General features: G+C 37.1%; 1 protein-coding gene across 1 annotated transcript in view; it reads right to left on the reverse strand.

Moving 5' to 3' along the window:
* Positions 1-265: 265 nt before the first annotated feature.
* The window catches only part of LOC118022884 (zinc finger protein 585A-like), a 59,209-nt gene continuing 39,993 nt past the window's right edge, over positions 266-19,481 (reverse strand). Inside the window, 1 exon segment of the mRNA XM_035023855.1 lies at positions 266-2,562. Within this exon segment, the coding sequence (XP_034879746.1) occupies positions 545-2,562 (2,018 nt within the window). The 3' untranslated portion in view covers positions 266-544.

Genomic DNA, 19,481 nt, shown 5'->3' on the forward strand with positions numbered 1-19,481 from the left:
TTTTTTTTTTTTAAAGATTTTATTTATTTGAGAGAGAGAGACTGAGAGAGAGAGAGCATGAAAGGGGGGAGGGTCGGAGGGAGAAGCAGACTCCCTGCTGAGCAGGGAGCCCGACGCGGGACTCGATCCAGGGACTCCAGGATCATGACCTGAGCCGAAGGCAGTCGCTTAACCAACTGAGCCACCCAGGCGCCCATTTGTTTGTTTTTTAAAGTAGGCTCCATGCCCAGTTTGGAGCCCAATACAGGGCTCAAACTCACAACCATGAGATCAAGACCTGAGCCGAGGTCAAGAACTGGATGCTCAACCGACAGAACCACCCAGGCGTCCCTGTTCCATCATATTTTTTGTGAGAAGCCTTCTTCTAATCTGTCAAATTGACAAAATTACTTTTTCTTCCAGTATGAATGCCTCAAGGCTTAATGAAGGTAGTGACAATGTGGGAAGGGCCCCCTTCATTCAAGGCTCTTTTCTGTACAGTGATGTGTGACATTTTGATGGGGTATTTCTACTTATGATAATATGCATATTTTTCTGAACAAATTCAATGATGTAAAATCAGACCTGATCTCACTGAGGTTTTCTCATACCATTCCTCTCAAGTGTGAATACTCTGATGGACATTGAGCACAGATTTCTGGACGAAGCCTTTCCCACAGACTACACACTTATAAGGTTTGTCTCCAGTGTGTGTTGTCTGGTGTTTATTCAAATTTGACCTATCTGTGAAAGCCTTCCCACACTCAGCACATACATAAGGCTTTTCTCCTGTGTGAATTCGCTGATGCACTTGGAGTTGTGATTTCTTAGTGAAAGATTTGCCACAGTCATTGCATTCATAAGGTTTCTCTCCAGTGTGAATTCTATGATGTATAATCAACTCTGACTTCTGTCTGAAGGTCTTCCCACATTCAGAACAGATGTAGGGCTTTTCTCCAGTATGAGTTTTCTGGTGTTTACTGAGATTTGACCTGCCACTAAAGGCTTTCCCACACACAGCGCACACATATGGTTTTTCTCCTGTGTGAATTGGCTGATGCACGAGGAGCTGAGATTTGGAGGTGAAGGATTTCCCACAATCACTGCATTCATAAGGTTTCTCTCCAGTATGAATTCTCTGATGAGTAATGAAGTTTGATTTCCGGATGAAAGCTCTCCCACACTCACTGCATACATAAGGTTTCTCTCCTGTATGAATTTTCTGATGCACAATGAGTATTGACTTCTGGTTAAAGGCTTTCCCACATTCATGGCATTCATACTGTCTTTCTCCCGTATGAATTTTCTGGTGTATATTGAGGTGTGACTTTTGGGTAAAGGCTTTTCCACAGGTACCACATTCATAAGGTTTCTCTCCAGTATGAATTCTCTGATGCGTAATCAAATCTGACCTTTGTGTGAAGGCCTTTCCACATTTGGGACATATATAAGATTTCTCTCCTGTATGAGTTTTCTGATGTGTAATAAGATTTGACCTGTTGGTGAATGCCTTCCCACATTTAGTGCACATATAAGGTTTCTCTCCTGTGTGAATTCGTTTATGTACATGGAGTTGTGACTTGGAAGTAAAGGATTTCCCACAGTGGCCACATTTATAAGGTTTCTCTCCTGTGTGAATTATTTGATGTGCAATCAAGTGAGCCTTCTGGATGAAGGCTAGTCCACATTTCATGCATACATATGATTTTTCTCCTGTATGAATTCTCTGGTGCACTGTGAGTGCTGACTTCTGAGTAAAGGCTTTTCCACAATCACTGCATTCATAAGGTTTTTCCCCAGTGTGAATTCTCTGATGTATAATCAGTTCTGACCTGTACGTAAAGGCCTTACCACATTCAGTACATATGGAAGATTTCTCTCTAATTTGAACTTTCTTATGTGTAATAAGGTTGGAACTATTATTAAACATCTTTCCATATTCAGTATATATAAAGGGTTTCATTCTTGTGTGAATTCGTTGATGTACCTGGAGTTGTGACTTAGAAATGAAGGACTTCCCACAGTTATTGCATTCATATGGTTTTTCTCCAGTATGAATTCTTCGGTGTGCAATCAAGTGTGTCTTCTGGATGAAGGCCTGTCCACATTCGATACATATATAGGATCGCTCACCTGTATGAATCTTCTGATGCATCTTGAGTGTGGACTTTTGTGTAAATGCTTTGCCACAATCACTGCATTCATGGTGTCTCTCTCCAGTATGAATTTTTTGATGTATACTGAGATCGGAGTTATAAGAGAATCCTTTTCCACATTCACTGCATTCATAAAGTTTTTCTCCAGTATGAATTCTCTGGTGCCTTAAGAGAGAAGATACTTGGAAAAAAGCTTTTCCACATTCACTGCATTTATAGGGCTTCTCTCTAGTATGGGTTCTCTGATGTGTAATGAATTCTGGCTTCTTTACAAAAGCCTTCCCACAGTCGATGCACACATAAAGTTTTTCTCCTGTATGAACTTTCAGATGTACCCTGAGCTGTGACTTCTGGGTGAAGATCTTTCCAAATTCAGCACATTTATAAGATTTTTCCCCAGTATGAATTTTCTGATGTTGAGAGGGTGCTTGTTTATAGCTGAGGATTTTTCCACATTGATTATGGTCCCATAACTTCTCTCCTGTTGGAGAACACTCAGGGTCAGTACAGGAAGAAATTTTACTATCTTCAGTAATCTTATTAATGTTCTTTGATGCACTGTTTCTATAATAACTGGGTAAATCTAAATTATGCTTCAAAGCATTTCCAAATGAGTCACATTGTTGGGGTCTTTTTGGTGAAAGAATGTTTTGGCTCACATGAATTATTTTTCTAATGTCCTTATATTCATAATCCTTTGTAGTCAAAATTTTCTTGATGAAAGCAACATCTCTTAAAGATTTGTTTTCTCTTTGCTGATAGCTCTCTATCTGGTCACCCATCTGCCACAATTCTTCTAGAATGAAATACAACAAAATATCACTTGTAGCATCACCTTCCTTCTTAATGTAGAGAGAAGCTTTTTCAGAAATTTTTTGCTGTGATGTTTGAAACCTAAACTCTCCTCAAAGGAGAATGATGTTTTAGCTCAAAGACCAGTTAGCAGAGGCTAGAGGGGAGGGTCATATGGCTCATCCATGTTGAACAGAGAAAAGGGTGAGGGTGAATCATTTGATGAAGAGGCTAGTGACAGTGGTAATAGGAAACATTCTACAATATAATTCACTGGTTAGATTAAATAAACATTATGAACATAAACCACCATGGACAGAAGTGGAAAAAGTAAGGCAAAGAACAAGATATACAGCACAGCAACATTTATATAAATGAATAATACCCCGTCACTTTAAATTTTAAAATATCCATGCATTAAAAAATATGTTTCCATCATATAAAACAATTGCCTATGGTCAGAAGTGAGATGGGTGTGGGGAAAAAGAAATGGTAATAAATCAAAAAATAAAATACAGGAGTTCCCCCCTTATCTGAAGGAGACATGTTCCAAAACCCTCAGTGGATGCCTGAGTCCTCAGACAGTACCGAACCTAATTTTTTTTTTCTTATTCAGTCAAGAACTTTCAGCTTTTCACTTAAAGGATGCACTTTATGGCTTCTCTTTGGCATATCGAAATTGCCAACATCACTACTCTTGTGCTTTGGGGTCACTGTTAAGTAAAATAAGGGTTAAACAGAAGCACTGCAATATCATGAGAGTCAATCTGATAACCAAGATAGCTACTAACTGACTAGTGGTCAGGTACCATTCATAGCATGGATATGCTGGACAAAGGGATGATTCAACTCCCAGGCAGGATGGAGTGGGATGGCAAGAGATTTCATAATGCTACTCAGAAAGGCACACAATTTAAAACTTATGAATTGTTTATTTCTGGAATTTTCCATTTAATATTTTCAGACCATGGGTGACTATGGGTAATTGTAACTGCAGAAAGTGAAATTGTGGATAAGGTCCAACTACTGTAATAGAGAATCTTTACCCAGACTGATGATGGCAGTGTGCCCAGAATGAGGACCATGATTAAATTCAAACTTCATCATGTGAAGTATAGAAATAAAACAATTACAAAAATCAGCCAATGAGGCAGAGAGACCCCAGTTAGTGTGAAGTCAACCAACATTGGAAGGAAATATCAAAAAAGTCCCCCTAAAGATTAAGAGACAATTACCCCTAAGTCATCAGTTGGGTGAAAGGCATGGGGAATGAGGAAATGAGAAATCTTATGTTAGTGCATATGGAGAAAACAGGAAGACAGGCTGCTGGGAGTTAATGTTCTGAAGCATCCCATAGTAGAAAGAAAGAAATGACAGAGGACTACCAGGACTGGGAGTGTGTGACTTACAGTAACTTTGAAAGAAAGCAGATCCACAAATGCCTGAATGCATAAAGAATCTTGGACAATGGGGAAGGCAGAAAGAAAAAGAATGTTTGAGAAAAGGAGCATAACCAAGAAAAAAAGAAAACCTTTAATGAGGCAGACTGGTATGTGATCCAGATTCTAAAAAGCCAAAGAAGATAATTAGGCATGATGAAGGCATTTAGTCATTTGAGAGGCCAATGTCAAGGGTCTTCAAGCAATACAAAAAAAGTTAAAGCCTTCCAAAAGAGTCCTCTTAATAGCATTTCAAAGATGCCAGTCTTTCTCAAAACAGCTGAGATTTGCTCCCCTTTCTCCCATCTGTCTGAGTCACACTCACTCACCTGGACAGCTCTGATGTGGGCTCTCACCCTGCAATGCCCATGGCTCCTTTCCTTGCTCCAACATGAAAACTTCTGGTTGGGGAACGTCATACCCTGTTTGTAAGAAATGATAAAGGACTGGATCAGCTAATTATGTTTCAAAGCACAATCAATAAAGTCTTGTTCAATGAAGTTTTGTTCTTCAGGAATGTAACCATGTATTTCCGGGAACAGAGTACTATTCAGAATGCCCAAGGGGATAAAGAATCCTAGACAAGGGGCACCTGGGTGGCTCAGTCAGTTAAGCGGCTGCCTTCAGCTCAGGTCATGGTCCCAGGGTCCTGGGATCGAGCCCCGCATTGGGCTCCCTGCTCGGCAGGAACCCTGCTTCTCCCTCTCCCACTCCCCCTGCTTGTGTTCCCTCTCTTGCTGTGTCTCTCTCTGTCAGATAAATAAAATATTAAAAAAAAAAAATCCTAGACAAATCAAGGACAAAACCATCATACTTCAGATGTCTCACAGCATTCAGCAACTGAGAATGGAAACACTCTGTGGACCCAAGTGACTGTGCTTACCTACAGAGAGCAGGTGACTGTAGGTCTCCAGCATCACATCCCGGTACAGGTTTCTCTGAGCAAGGTCTAGATGCTGCCACTCATCTCTGCTGAAATCTACAGCCACATCCCTGAAGGACACCGATCCCTGTAAGGGCACATTCCTGTTCAATATGAATAATCAGCTTTGGGGGATGGAGAGACTATATTTAGGAATATGGAAAGTGGGTTTTGTTGTTAATTTATTTCCTCTTTTTTTTTTTCATTTTAAAAGATACATTTATTTTACTTTTTTATTTTTTTTAAAGATTTTATTTGACAGAGAGAGCACAAACAGAGGGAGAAGCAGGTTCCCTGCTGAGCAAGGAGCCCAATGTAGGACTCAATCCCAGGACCGTGGGATCATGACCCGGGCCGAAGGCAGCCACTTAACCAACTGAGCCACCCAGGTGTCCCAAGATATATTTATTTTAGAGAGAGAGAGAGCACAAGAGTGGGAGGGTCAGAGGGAGACAGAATCTCAAGCAGACTCCATGCTGAGTGCAGAGCCCGACGTGGGGGTCGAGTTCATGACCCTGGGATCATGACCTGAGCCAACACCAAGAGTTGGACGCCCAACCGACTGCACCATCCAAGCGCCCCTACTTCCTCTTTTTAAAAACTCACCTCCCATTTCCCTAACATTTTATTATGGAAGATTTTGAACATACAGAAAATTTTAAAGAATCTGCACAGTGAAAATCTGTATACCCACCATTCAGGATCTATCATTAACATTTTGTTTTCACACATTTATCCATCCTTTTTATCCATCCATCAATCCATCTTACTTTTATACAGTTCAGAGTAAACTGTAAATGCCAGTATACTTTGTCCTAAATACTTGAGAATGCAAATCATTAACCTGAGTGTAATATTTGTTCACCTTTCTTAAGGTAAAATTTACTCACAATGAAATGTACAAATCCACAATATACCATTTGAAGTTTTGATAAATACATATACCTGTTTAATACAGGAACTTTTAAAAAATGGTATTTTTTACAGAGTGCATATTGAATATCTAGTTTTACACAATATTTTGTAGAAGAAAGAAATCCAATAAAGAATTTCTGCCATTTTTTCTATACTATAGTTAATTACTTTTCAAAACTGAAAAATGAAATAGGCTCTTTTAGTCTTCTGGCAAGTGGATGAATAATTTGTGATACAGTTTCTGAACAATTTAGGACCAGTCAATATGCTAATCCTGGGAAAAAAGAAATGAATTGTTTCTAATCTTCTAGCAACTTAAAAGTCCTAAGATTTAAAAGAAGGAAAAAAGAAGACACAAGTTCACTAAAGTGTCAAAAAGTAAATCTCTTTAGAACACACTGAGGACCCAAAAAAGGAAAAGGTGTATTTGACATGGGGCAGTAAGTTTTTATTAGTTGAATTTAAGTTGAAAGATGGTAAGTGTAGGATGCCTGGGTGGCTCAGTCAGTTAAGCATCTGCCTTTGGTTCAGATCATGATCCCAGGGTCCTAGGATCGAGTCCTGCATTGGGCTCCCTGCTCAGTGGGGAGTCTGCTTCTCCCTCTGCACCCCCCACAACTTGTGTGCATACTCTTGCTCTCTCTTGCAAAAATAAATAAAATCTTAAAAAAAAAAAAAAGAAAGATGATAAGTGTAATACAAAATGGAGGGTAGGGAAGGTCATTTCCCAAAGAAGACAAACGTGTGAGGAGATAGGAAAATACATGATGACTTTGGGGAATACTAAATAGCTCTATATAATGGAGAGAAGTCTGCATGTCATGTCAGGAAGATGGTTATGGAAAACAGTTTGATCACAGAACAAGTAAGGATTTTTTACTTTCAGTAAAGGTAATTAATTAGATTTATATTAATTTTTTTCATATAAGATCCCTATTGCAGGATAACCAAATAAATGATGAGGAAAAGTTTCTTACAGAATGATTCTAGCTAATAAATGAAGACGTTAGAACAGAATTAGAATATCATAATTTTGTAATTCCTATGAAATAATGAATTTATTCAGTAATCATTAGTGATTGCTTAACTGTTTCAAGTGAAAGGCTGAGGAGAAGGACGCCTGGGTGGCTCAGTCAGTTAAGCATCTGCCTTTGGCTCAGGTCATGATCCCAGGGTCCTGGGATCGAGTCCATCAGGCTCCCTGCTCCATGGGGAGCCTGCTTCTCCCTCTGCCTCTGCCTCTCTCTCTCTCTCTCATTAATAAATAAATAAAATCTTAAAAAAAAAAAAAAAAGAAAGGCTGAGGAGTTTACAGTGGATGGACCAGCTAATAACATCTACATCCAACGATCAATTTTAACATTACAAAAGAGAGAACCAAAAATTATGTGCCTCCTGAAATGATATAGTAACTGATTTCATTACCATCAAGTATTCTTATCAAAGAAAAAAAAAATCCAACCTGAATCTTCTAACCCTCCAGATCAAACAAATCATCCATAGATAAAATGAAAGAAAGAAGAACATATGGAACAATGTAAGACGGAAATGTCAGCTAAATCCGGAAGGCAGCAAATGGCCCATTTCTTCAAAAAAATAAATTACAATAGAAAAGATAGTGGAAGGGAATCTTTTCTTTATTAAAAGAGACTTTAAGGGGTGCCTGGCTGGCTCAGTTGGTACAGCAGGTGACTCTTGATCTCAGGGTAGTGAGTCTGAGTCCCACACTGGGTGTAGAGATTACTTAAAAATAAAATCCTAAAAAAAAAAAAGAATTAAGAGTCATACTAACTAAATGCAACTTGTAGACTTTGGCCCTTCACTAAAACAAACTACATTAAAAAGACATTTATGACATATTTAAAAAAACTCAAACAATAACCAGGTACAGGATGATATCTAGGAATTACCGTTGTTTTAGGTGTGATAATGACATACTAGTTATGTTAAACAAAAAGAAAGAAAAAAAGAATTCTCATCTCTTAGAGATACATGTCAAAGTATCTGCAGATAAGATAGGTGTTTGGGATTTGCTTTAAAATAATCCAGCAGCTAAGGGGGCAGGAGGGTTGTTTTAGGTGGAATTAGAATGGCAGAATATTGATGACTACTAACATTAGGTGGTAAGCAAAACAGATACAAGGGCTCCTTAAACTACTCTCTTTACTTTTGTATACATTTACTTCTTTTCATAATAAAATATTTTTTAAAAACATGATCCTCCATATTAAAAAAATTTAATCTGTAAATGCATAATTGAAGGAATTCTTACCTAGAGTCATAAACATTTATTTTTAAATATTTTATTTATTTATTTGACAGAGACACAGCGAGAGAGGGAACACAAGTAGGGGGAATGGGAGAGGCAGAAGCAGGCTTCCCACAGAGTGGGGAGCCCGACGTGGGGCTCAGTCCCAGGACCCTGGGATCATGACCTGAGCCAAAGGCGGACACTTAACGACTGAGCCACCCAAGTGCCCCGAGTCACACATATAAAGGATTATAGAAGGGGCGCCTAGATGGCTCAATCAGTTGAGTGTCCGAGTCTTGGTTTCAGCTCAGGTCATGATCTTGTGGGTTATGAGATGACGTCCCATGTTGGCTCTGTACTCAGTGGGGAATCTGCTTGGGGGTTCTCTCCCTCTGCCCCTCGCACTCACTCACACACTCCCTCTCTCTCAAATAAATAAATAAATCTTTTTAAAAAAAGGATTATAGGGAGCTGAATACCCACACTCAGCAATTTATAGGAACAGTAGATAGGAAATAATGATATAAAAGAACAAACAATAGGATCTAATCAATATTTATAGACTACTCCAACTAACAACAGTGAAGTACACATTCTTTTCAAGCACCCATTGAACAATGACCAAGACAGACCATAACCTAGCCTGTGAAACAAATCACAAAAATTTAAAAGAATTCAAATAATACATAGCATCTCTGACCATAATGGAATCAAATTAAAAAGACAACAGAAAAATCTGCAAAGGAATTATATTACAAAATAGTAATAAAAACTATCTGGAAAGCCACAAAACATTTGGAAATTAAACACACATTTCTAAATAACCTGTAAGTCAAAGAGGAATTCTCAAAAGAAAATTCAGAAAATACACAGAACTGAAAGTGAAAATACATTGTATCAAAACCTTTGGGATGCACATAAAGCAATGCTGAAAGAGAAATCATAGCACTAAATGCTTTCATTAGAAAAGCTGAAACAATCCAATTAAAAAATGGGCAGAGGTGAATAGACATTTTTCCAAAAACATATAGGAAGCCAACAGGTACATGAAAAGGTGCTCAATATCACTAAACATTAGGGAAATGCATATCAAAACCATAATGAGATACCTTATACCTGTCAGAAAGACTATTATCAAAACAAAACAAAAAACAAGTAACAATTACTGATGAGGAAGTAAAGAAAAGGGAAGCCTTGTGCACTGTAGGTAAAAATGTAACTTGCCGGGGGGGTGGGGGTGGTGCTCAGTTGGTTAAGCGACCAACTCGACCTCAACTCAGGTCTTCATTGCAGGGTCATGAGTTCAAACCCCATATTGGGCTCCATGCTGGGTGTGGAGCCTACTTAAAAAAAAAAAAAAAAAGTAAATTGGTGCAACCACTGTAGAAAACAGTATAGAGGTTCCTCTAAAAACTAAAACTAGAACTACTATATGATCCAGCAATTCCATGTCTGGGTATTTATCCAAAGGAAATGAAAACAAACACAAAAAGATAGATGCCTGGGTGGCCCAGTCGGTTAAGCATCTGACTCTTGGTTTTGGCTCAGGTTATGATCTCATAGGTTTTTTGGGGTTATGAGATCAAGCCCTGCATTGGGCTCTGCGCTCGGCATGGAATCTGCTTGGGATTCTCTCTCCCTCCCTTATTTATTAAGTAAATAAATCAAAAAAGATATATGCACCCCCATGTTTACTGCAGCACTGTTCATAATAGCCAAGACGTGGAAGCAACATGTGTCCATCAATTGATGAATGGATAAAGAAAATGTGATACACACACACACACAGGAATATTATTCAGCCATAAAAAAAGGAAAGAAGTCTTGCCATTTGCATGGATGGACCTAGAGGATATTATGCTAAAGAGAAATAAGTCAAAGAGAGAAGTACAATTAGCATATGATCTCATTTATATGTGAATCTCAAAACTAAAGAGAACAAAATAAAAAAACAAAAGTCACAGACACAGAGAACAGGTTCGTGGTTATCAGAGGTGGGGGATGGGTAGTTGGCAAAATGGGTGAAGGCAGTCAAAAAGTAAACTTCCAGTTATAAAATAAATATGTCATGGGGCTATAATGTTGCAGCATGGTGACTATAGTTAGTAATATACTGTAATGTATAAAGTTGCTAAGAGTAGCTTAATCTTAAAAATTTTCATCACTCACACAAAAAATTATAAGCATATGTGATGATGAATGTTAATTAGACTTATTGTGGTGATCATTTCACAATATATACAAATATCATATTATGTTATATACCTGAAACTAATATAATGTTATATGTCAAGCATAAAGCAATAAAATAAAGGGGAAAATTGTTAAATCACTAAACTAAATTCCTACCTCAAGAAACTAGAAAAAGAGCAAAACAGACTCAAAGCAAGCAGAAGAAAGAAAATAATAAAGAGCAGGTATCAATGAAATTGAAAACAAAATTAAAAAAAACAAGAAAATTCAATAAAACACAATCCAGTTATTTGACAAAAATCAATAAAATTGATAAGCTTTCTTGATTGACCTAATAGTCAACAGACTGGCAAAAATAAAAAGATGATACAAATCACCAATGTCAGGCACCTGGGTGGCTCAGATGGTTAAGTGACTGCCTTCAGCTCAGGTCACAATCCCAGGGTCCTGGGATTGAGTCCCACATCAGGCTCTGCCTGCTCTGCGGGGAGCCTGCTTCTCCCTCTGCCTCTGTCTGCCACTCCCCTGCTTATGCTCTCTCTCTGTCAAATAAATAAATAAAATCTTAAAAAAAAAAATCACCAATGTCAGTAATGAAATAAATATCAATACAGATCCAGGGGTGCCTAGGTGGCTCAGTCGGTTAAGCATCCAACTCTTGGCTTTGGCTCAGGTCATGATCTCAGGGTCCTGGGATCAAACCCTGCATCAGACTCCGCACTCAACTCAGAGTCTGCTTGTCCCTCTCCCCCCCATTTCTCTGCCCTTTCCCCCACTCATGTTCTCTCTCCAAAATAAATAAATAAAACCTTAAAAAAAAACAACAGATCCAGCAGCCATTTAAAGGAAAATAAGAGACTATAAAAACTCTATGCTAATAGACCCAAAAATGTAGAAGAAATGTACCACTTCTTCAAAAACCACAAACTACCAGAAGTCAGCTATTAAGGAATAGAAAAGATGATGATCCTAAAACCATTAAATTAAATTCTTAATTTAAAAGTTCCTGAAAAAAAGAAATCTCCAGGCCCAGATAGTTTTACTAGAGGATTCTACTAAATATTTAAAGAAGCATTAGTCTCATTTTTACACAGTCTCATCTAGAAAATAAAAGAGAATACTTCCCAACTAATTTTGTGAGGCCAGCATTACTCTGATATCAAAATTAGACAATGACAGCACAAAATAGAATACTACAGGACAATATATCTCATGAACTTAGATGCAAACATCCTCAACAAAACATTAACAAGTTACAACCAGTAATGAACAAAAAGAATCATGCACCACCACTATATCTTGCAATGCCCTTTGAGGATCTAGAATTGTTTCAAAATAAATAAAAAGATTTAAAAAAATATACTGAAGAAGGTGTATTCTCAAAACAGAACATTTCAGAATAGGCATGAGTGGAAAGTCGGTCATGAGGCCCCTGCACAATTCATGTGAGACAATATGAATTTCTTACTTACCTAAAGTTAAGGCTGGAGTAGTAAAGCTATAGAAGGGATTGATATTAAGGAGATAAAATTGACATCAGGTGTGAAGGTGAGAAAAAGGGACTCAATTATCAGTTATTCAGTACAACTGTTGATTTGTACATATTGAAATTTAGGTGATAAGACATATACGAGGATGTACGCCAAGTAGTTGAATAGAGAGCTAGCATGGAGATGAAGATTCAAGAGTTGTATGTACAGAGCAGGCCACTGTATTCAGGAGAGGGAAAGAGCATACAGGGAGGACAAGGATAGACAAAGTATATCTGTATCTGTGGAAAGTATATCTTAGATATCTGTGGTTTTTAATGTCTAAAATTACGATTTTTTTTTATTTCTTCATTTAATTGTGGTCACAGATGATAGTTTGCTTCTTTGTGATTTGTTGATTCTGTTTATGGGGCTTAAAATATTGTCATTTCTTTGAAAATGTTCCGTATATACTTGCAAAGAATACATGAGCTCCGATTTTTCTTTCACATACTTGGATACTGATACCCTACATATACCAAAACCCCAGCCCTCAAACCCAATGTCATCAGAATTTAATGGGGAATAAAGAAGATGTCATATTAGTAGCTTTGACTCCTTACCAAATGAGCTTCTTATAAACAGTTTGTCCAGGAAAAAATCTCCTCATTCAAAGATAATAATAAACATCTCCTGATGTACAAAGATACTATAGCAAAAAGAATGAGAGAAAAAAAAGAAGAAATTAAAAGGAACATGCTAGAAATAAATTACCACAATATAGAAGAAAACACATTCACCATGATTTCAAGGAATTCACTAAAACAATTAACTGCCTAAAATAAATAGAAATCTAAGAGTCCAAGGAAGAAATAATGGGCAAATAGGCTAAAGAAAATGGTTATGTAAATTTTAAAAAAATAAATTGGCAGAAGTGAAGTGAAAGTGAAGTGAAAATGAACAAGCAATACAGAAATGGGAGGTCTCTCTGAAAGCAATAAAACACCATGTGAAAACACAAAAAGTGGCAAGGAGCAGATTAAGACAAGTGAGCAACATGAAATGGAAATAAGGACTTTTAAAGGAAAATAGAAAAAAAATAGAGTTCAATAAAAACATCTAACAAACAGGGCGCCTGGGTGGCTCAGATGGTTAAGCGTCTGCCTTCGGCTCAGGTCATGATCCCAGGGTCCTGGGATCGAGTCCCACATCGGGCTCCCGGCTCAGTGGGGAGCCTACTTCTCCCTCTGACCCTCTCCCCTCTCATGCTGTTTCTCTCTCACTCGCTCTCTAAAAAATAAATAAAAATCTTTAAAAAAAAACAAAACATCTAACAAACAAAGAATCCCTGACGTGGAAGCATAGAACTTCTATCATTAGTCACAGTATAAATTTAATAGATATTGTCTAAAACAAGAGATTAAAAGATTTAATTAAAAAAAAAGAGAGAGAGGCAAACGATGAGACTCTTAACTATAGAGAACAAACTGAGGGTTGCTGGAGGGGAGGTTGGCAGGGGATGGGCTAGATGGGGGATTAAGGAGGCACTTGTGATGAACACTGGGTGTTATATGTAAGTGATAAATCACTAAATTCTGCTCCTGAAACTAATACTACACTATATGTCAACTAGCTAGAATTTAGATAAAAACTTGAAATATTAAAAAAAAAAAGATTGAGTTCAAGATGTTAATGTGACAAAGATCATATTAAAAGAACCAACCATACAGAAAAGAATCCAAACCTTCCAAATTACCAGAACGGACACAGAACCAAAGTAAGAATACAGAGTATAAGGTGAAAGCTATATAAAAGAAGTATCTTTATCAGAAATGTATGTAAAATACATCTTTCCAAACTGCTGTACAGAAAAAGTGCACAAGGACTCCGAAGGATGACAGTAAAAGGATGAGCAAAAGACATATCTGGAAATGCCAATAGAAAAGAAACAAGAAACTCCATCTTAATATTAGATAGAGCTGAATTCTAGGGAAAAATTATTAAATATAACAAGGACACAATCCAAAATTAATTTCAGATGTCATTACTATCACCACACCAAATTTCATAGCATCGAAGTTTATGAACAGAAACTACAGATATAGACAAATATATTTGTGGTGGGAAACAGTATCTCTCAGCTCCAACAGATAAAGTAAAAACAAAAAACACACTGTACAAACGTCATAACTATATAAGATAGCTTATTGATAAGACAGCAAATTCTGTGTCCTAAAAAATTCATATGCCTCTATAACATTCAGAAATATTAAACATAAAATTTGCACACACACACACTTTACACAAAACTTAACATTTCACGAAGCAGAATAAAATCAGTGCAAATAAATCTCTCCAAAGCTGCATCCTAATTTTATTAAAAGTAGAATTAGCTTAAATAAAAATCTTAATACCTAAAAGTGAAAATGTGGTAAATAGTAATTTAAGATTTGGTGAGAAATTTATTTATTTATTTTTTAAAGATTTTATTTATTTATTTATTTGAGAGAGAGAATGAGAGAGAGAGCATGAGATGGGGAAGGGTCAGAGGGAGAAGCAGACTCCCCGCTGAGCAGGGAGCCCGATGTGGGACTCGATCCCGGGACTCCAGGATCATGACCTGAGCTGAAGGCAGTGGCTTAACCAACTGAGCCACCCAGGTGCCCCGATTTGGTGAGAAATTTAATATGTTCCTAGAAATTCATCCACTCCATCTAGATTTTATATTTATTTGCATAAGACAAATTATTTTTCTAAATTATTTCTGAACACTGTTTTGCTGTATATCTTATCTTTTGATATACAGCATTTTTATTTTTTTTGAGATATTTTATTATTTTAACTTTGGAGTGGACTGCTAAATGAGGAAATAATGTCTCTTTCACATGTGTCCGTATGATAAACCCTATTTGGCTATTGTTTTCATGTACTCTTGAATTCAGTTAGTTAATACATTTATGACTTCTGCATCTATGTTCATAATTTCGAGTTCTTTACTGTTCTTGATAGGTTTGGGCATCAAGATTCATATAGTAAACAAAATAAAACAAACACCACAAACAAGGTTGGGAATAACTTTAGATCATCATCTTTACCCGAAACTTTGGCATAAAGATCAACTATTAATCCACATGATGTTTTCCATCATATTTGACTGTATAGGAAATGTTTGATAAACATTTTAATTTCCTCAAGGGCTTCTGAACCATCTGTATTTACCAATTTTGACATTTATTTTTTGTAAAACTGTATCCCTTTTGTTTAGGTTTTCAGATTTTTCTGATTTTGTATAATATTCATTCAAGATTGTTTTAATCTTTGATAAAGCAGTAACCATCTCTCCTGTTTTGTTACATACTTCCAGTGTATCTTTACTCCCTGTTCTTGATCACCACCACATTCAGAAGCCACTTATGCTTCTGTCAGACATCTTCATCAATTATGATTGACTCTACGTGACTAATTTCTTCCCTTATTTTATTGTTATTTTCTAGGCCTTATTGTTATTTTATATTTATTGAATTCTTTTTTTTTTTAAAGATTTATTTGAGAGAGAGAGTGAGAGAGAGAGCACAAGAGGGGGGAGCGGGAGAGGGAGAAGCAGACTCCCTGCCGAGCAGGTAGCCCGATGTGGGACTCGATCCCGGGACTCCAGGATCATGACCTGAGCCGAAGGCAGTCGCTTAACCAACTGAGCCACCCAGGCGCCCTATTTATTGAATTCTTTTTCTAACTTCTTCAGTTCTAAGTGTTACTCATACCTTAGGTCTTTTCTCCCCCAAACTTCCAGGATTCCTTAAAAAGGCATTTAAATTTGTATTTTTTCCCTCTATCTATAGTTTAGCTTTGCACACAAACTTTAAAATGTAGTTCTTTATTTAACGGAAATTAAACTCAAGGAATTTTCTAAGATCCTTTATGGTTTTCCCTTTAAAAATATTTATGTAGGAAAAAATTTAAAGTTTTCAGATACGAGGGTTTCTTTTGCTAGCCTTTTACTTTTTTTAAACTGTTTTTTAAAAATTGTAGTAAAATGTACATAAAATTTACCATTTTAAAATGTATAGTTCAGATATTAAGTCTATTCCCAAAGTTGTGCAAAAGTCTTTTACTTCGTATTTCTAATTTAATGCTCTTGGTTAGAGAGTAAAATCAACATTATAGCAAAGTTTCATATTTTTTGTCTGCCTGAATTAATGTTTTTGGAAGTAGTTCATAAAATAGATCAATGGAGAACCAACATCTAAAAAACAAATTTTAAAAAAAGAAGAGAAATATTTATGTGGGGAGAAACAGTTTAAGAAGAAATAGAGAAATACTTTGAGAATTACGCACAAAAATGATTTCTAATCAGGAATCTTATCCTCGGCCAAAGATCAGCATAGCATGAGGACAAAATAAAAGGCAGTTTTGGACATTCTACTTCTCCACTGTCATACAGTTGGCCTCTAGATGTGGAGACACCCATGTGTTGCTCATTCTTGGCAGAAAAGATCAAGATTTGCTTCAGGGAAGTAAAGGAGTCTGGTTGCTTCCTGTGACCCACCTGCCGCTGCCCAGAGGCTCTGGTGACATATCAGAGGTATCTACTCGCAGGATAAATTCCCTACCCCCTGGGATTCTTCCTTCTCACCTCGTATGAATTATCACATTCCTCTGGAACCTGGACCAGGGATTTCTGGGGAGAGGTCCGATTAGCTGACATGATCAGGGTAGGTCTCAAACTTTATTCTCTCAGGAGCCTAAAGCTTTGTAGACATCTGTAAACTCAAGCAGAGCTGCTGGAGAAAGGCAGGCTGAAGTCTGGAAGATCTAACCCAGGAGCTCCCCAGAGACACCAAAAAACCTAGAACGACAATGTCCACACAGTCAGATACTAGATATTCATCACACAAACCTTTCCTGTGAACACCAAGGTGAAGTTCCCTGAGCTAGACACACAGAGCAGAGGCTCTCGAACTTGAGTGTGGATTCAAAACACTTGGGACTTCTTAGAATACAGTTAAAATTCCTCAACCTCACTGCAAGTTTCTGATTTAATAGGCCTTGGGTAGCAACTGTCTTAGTCTAGTCAGGCTGCTATAATAAAGTACCACAGACTGGGTAGCTTATAAACAACAGAAATTTATTGCTCACAGTTCTGGAGGCTGGAAAGTCCAAGATCAAGGAGACAGTATGGTTGCATTTTAGTCAGGGGCCTCTTCCTGGTTCATAGCCAGCAGCTTCTCATTGTGTCTTCACATGATAAAATGGGCTCAGGAGCTATGTGGGATGTTTTATAATAGCACTAATCATTTATGAGTGCCCCACCTCCATGACCTAATCAGTTCCCAAAGGCCTCACCAATTGATATGGTATTTCTGGAGATTAGGATTTCAACATAAAAATTCTGGGGGAACACAAACATTCAGACCATAGCAGGGTCCAAGAATTTGCATTTCTAAGTAGTGCCCAGGTGCTGTTGATGCTGCTAGTCCAGGGACCACACTTTGAGAACCAGTGCTGTGGAGAATATAATTAATGAAAGCTGTGATGGATTATTAGTCATGAGATATGGAGTAATATTACTTAAAATTTGAACTGTAGCTCTTATATCTTTCAACTATGAGAATATGAAGAAGTTCCTTCCATTTTAGTTTCAAAAATAAGGATGAAAGTATCTATTTCATAAAGTTATAAAAAATTAAATGAGATGATGCTCATAAAGTATTCAACATCTCCCTGGCACACAAGAAGCACATAATAAATATCAGCAATTACCATTCTCTATTAGATATTAAAACTTAATATAAAAACAATGTAATCAAACAGAGAAAACAACAGCTCAGACAATACTGACTTATACATGTAACAAAAATGGCATTCAATGAGTATGCACAGGACATTTATTGTGTAAGTGGCACTGACATAATTGACCATCCACCTGGAAAAAAAACAAACTAGATCCCCATCACACATTATACATTAGACTGAATTCCAGCAGGACTAAACATTTAAGTATATGTATTTTATAAACTCCAAAAGATATTTAAATAAATTTTAGTAGTATATGTTTGCAGGAACATTGTAGTGGGGTGGGAGAGATCCTTATTATGTATATGAGAAAACCCAGATGATATAAAAGAAAAAAACGGATATTTCTGGTTAGAGGATATTTCTTAATTATATATTAAAATACACTTTAAAAATAAAAATGAAGATATATATAAAATTTCAATATGTAACAAGTTATCTCTAAATTAAAAAAAAAAAAATCTAGCAATCAATATGGAAAAAAAAGCACAGAAAAAAACCCTGAACAGAGGATATGAAAATTCACAGAAAAGGAAATTTAAATAGTAATTAACCAAAAAGATGCCAATTTTACTACCAGGAAAGCACATTACAGCAATTACATATAATTTCTCCTAAGAATAGTAAAAACTTATTAATTTAATTTTATTTTTTAAGTAGGCTCCAAGGCCAGCGTGGAGCCCAACGCGGGGTTTGAGCTCACCACCCTGAGATCAAGAGTCGGTCGCCCAACTGACTGAGTCACCAAGGTACCCAGTAAAAACTTACTTTAAAAAATCCAGTGCTGGAAAGCATTTGGGAAAATGACCCGTTTTATAAATTACTGGTGGGAGCCTGAATTGTTATGGTATCTTTTGAGTTATTTAGTCGTATCTATTATTAAAAATAAGCAACTGTTCCTAATAATAGTTTCAAATATACAGAGCGGATACTGACAGAAGGAAGGACAAGTGGACAAATCACTCCAGTGAGTTTACCTTTCTCTGTAATTAATTAAGCAGACAAGATAAACAGAAATATATATGAAACAATACAATGAGAACACACTGTTTTGATGTAATAGATGTGACATTTATGAAAACCGACCAAGAACTAACGGTAAAAGCAAATTTTTAAACTCGAGCATTACCCAGAGGCATTACATGAAATAGACAACGCACTTCTAAATAACGCCCGGATGAAAGAAAAAAAACTAAAAATTTTAAAAAGCCAGTACTTAGATTTGAACAATAAAATGCTACACATCAAAACTTATTAATGTTTAGAAAGCAAACTCATCATAGACCCCACCGGCCCCCATAACTGACTCCACAGCTCAGTGACCACGGACTCCCATCACTGAGCCCACAAATCCCATACTCATCTCAAAGATCCCCATCACTGACCCAAGAGACTCCCATCACTCCTCTCACAGCAACGGACGCCACAGACTCTTCACCACTGAGCCCAGAAACCACCATCACTCACTCTGCGGACAACACCCCCATCATCGACCCCAAAGAATCCCTAATCACGACCAACCAAAATCACCTCAGAGACCCCTCGGAATTAAAATGCGGAGAAACTCCTGAC

This window comes from Mirounga leonina, unplaced genomic scaffold (assembly GCF_011800145.1).
Source record: "Mirounga leonina isolate KUSES-001 unplaced genomic scaffold, KU_Mleo_1.0 Mir_177, whole genome shotgun sequence".
Classification (NCBI taxonomy): Eukaryota; Metazoa; Chordata; class Mammalia; order Carnivora; family Phocidae; genus Mirounga; species Mirounga leonina.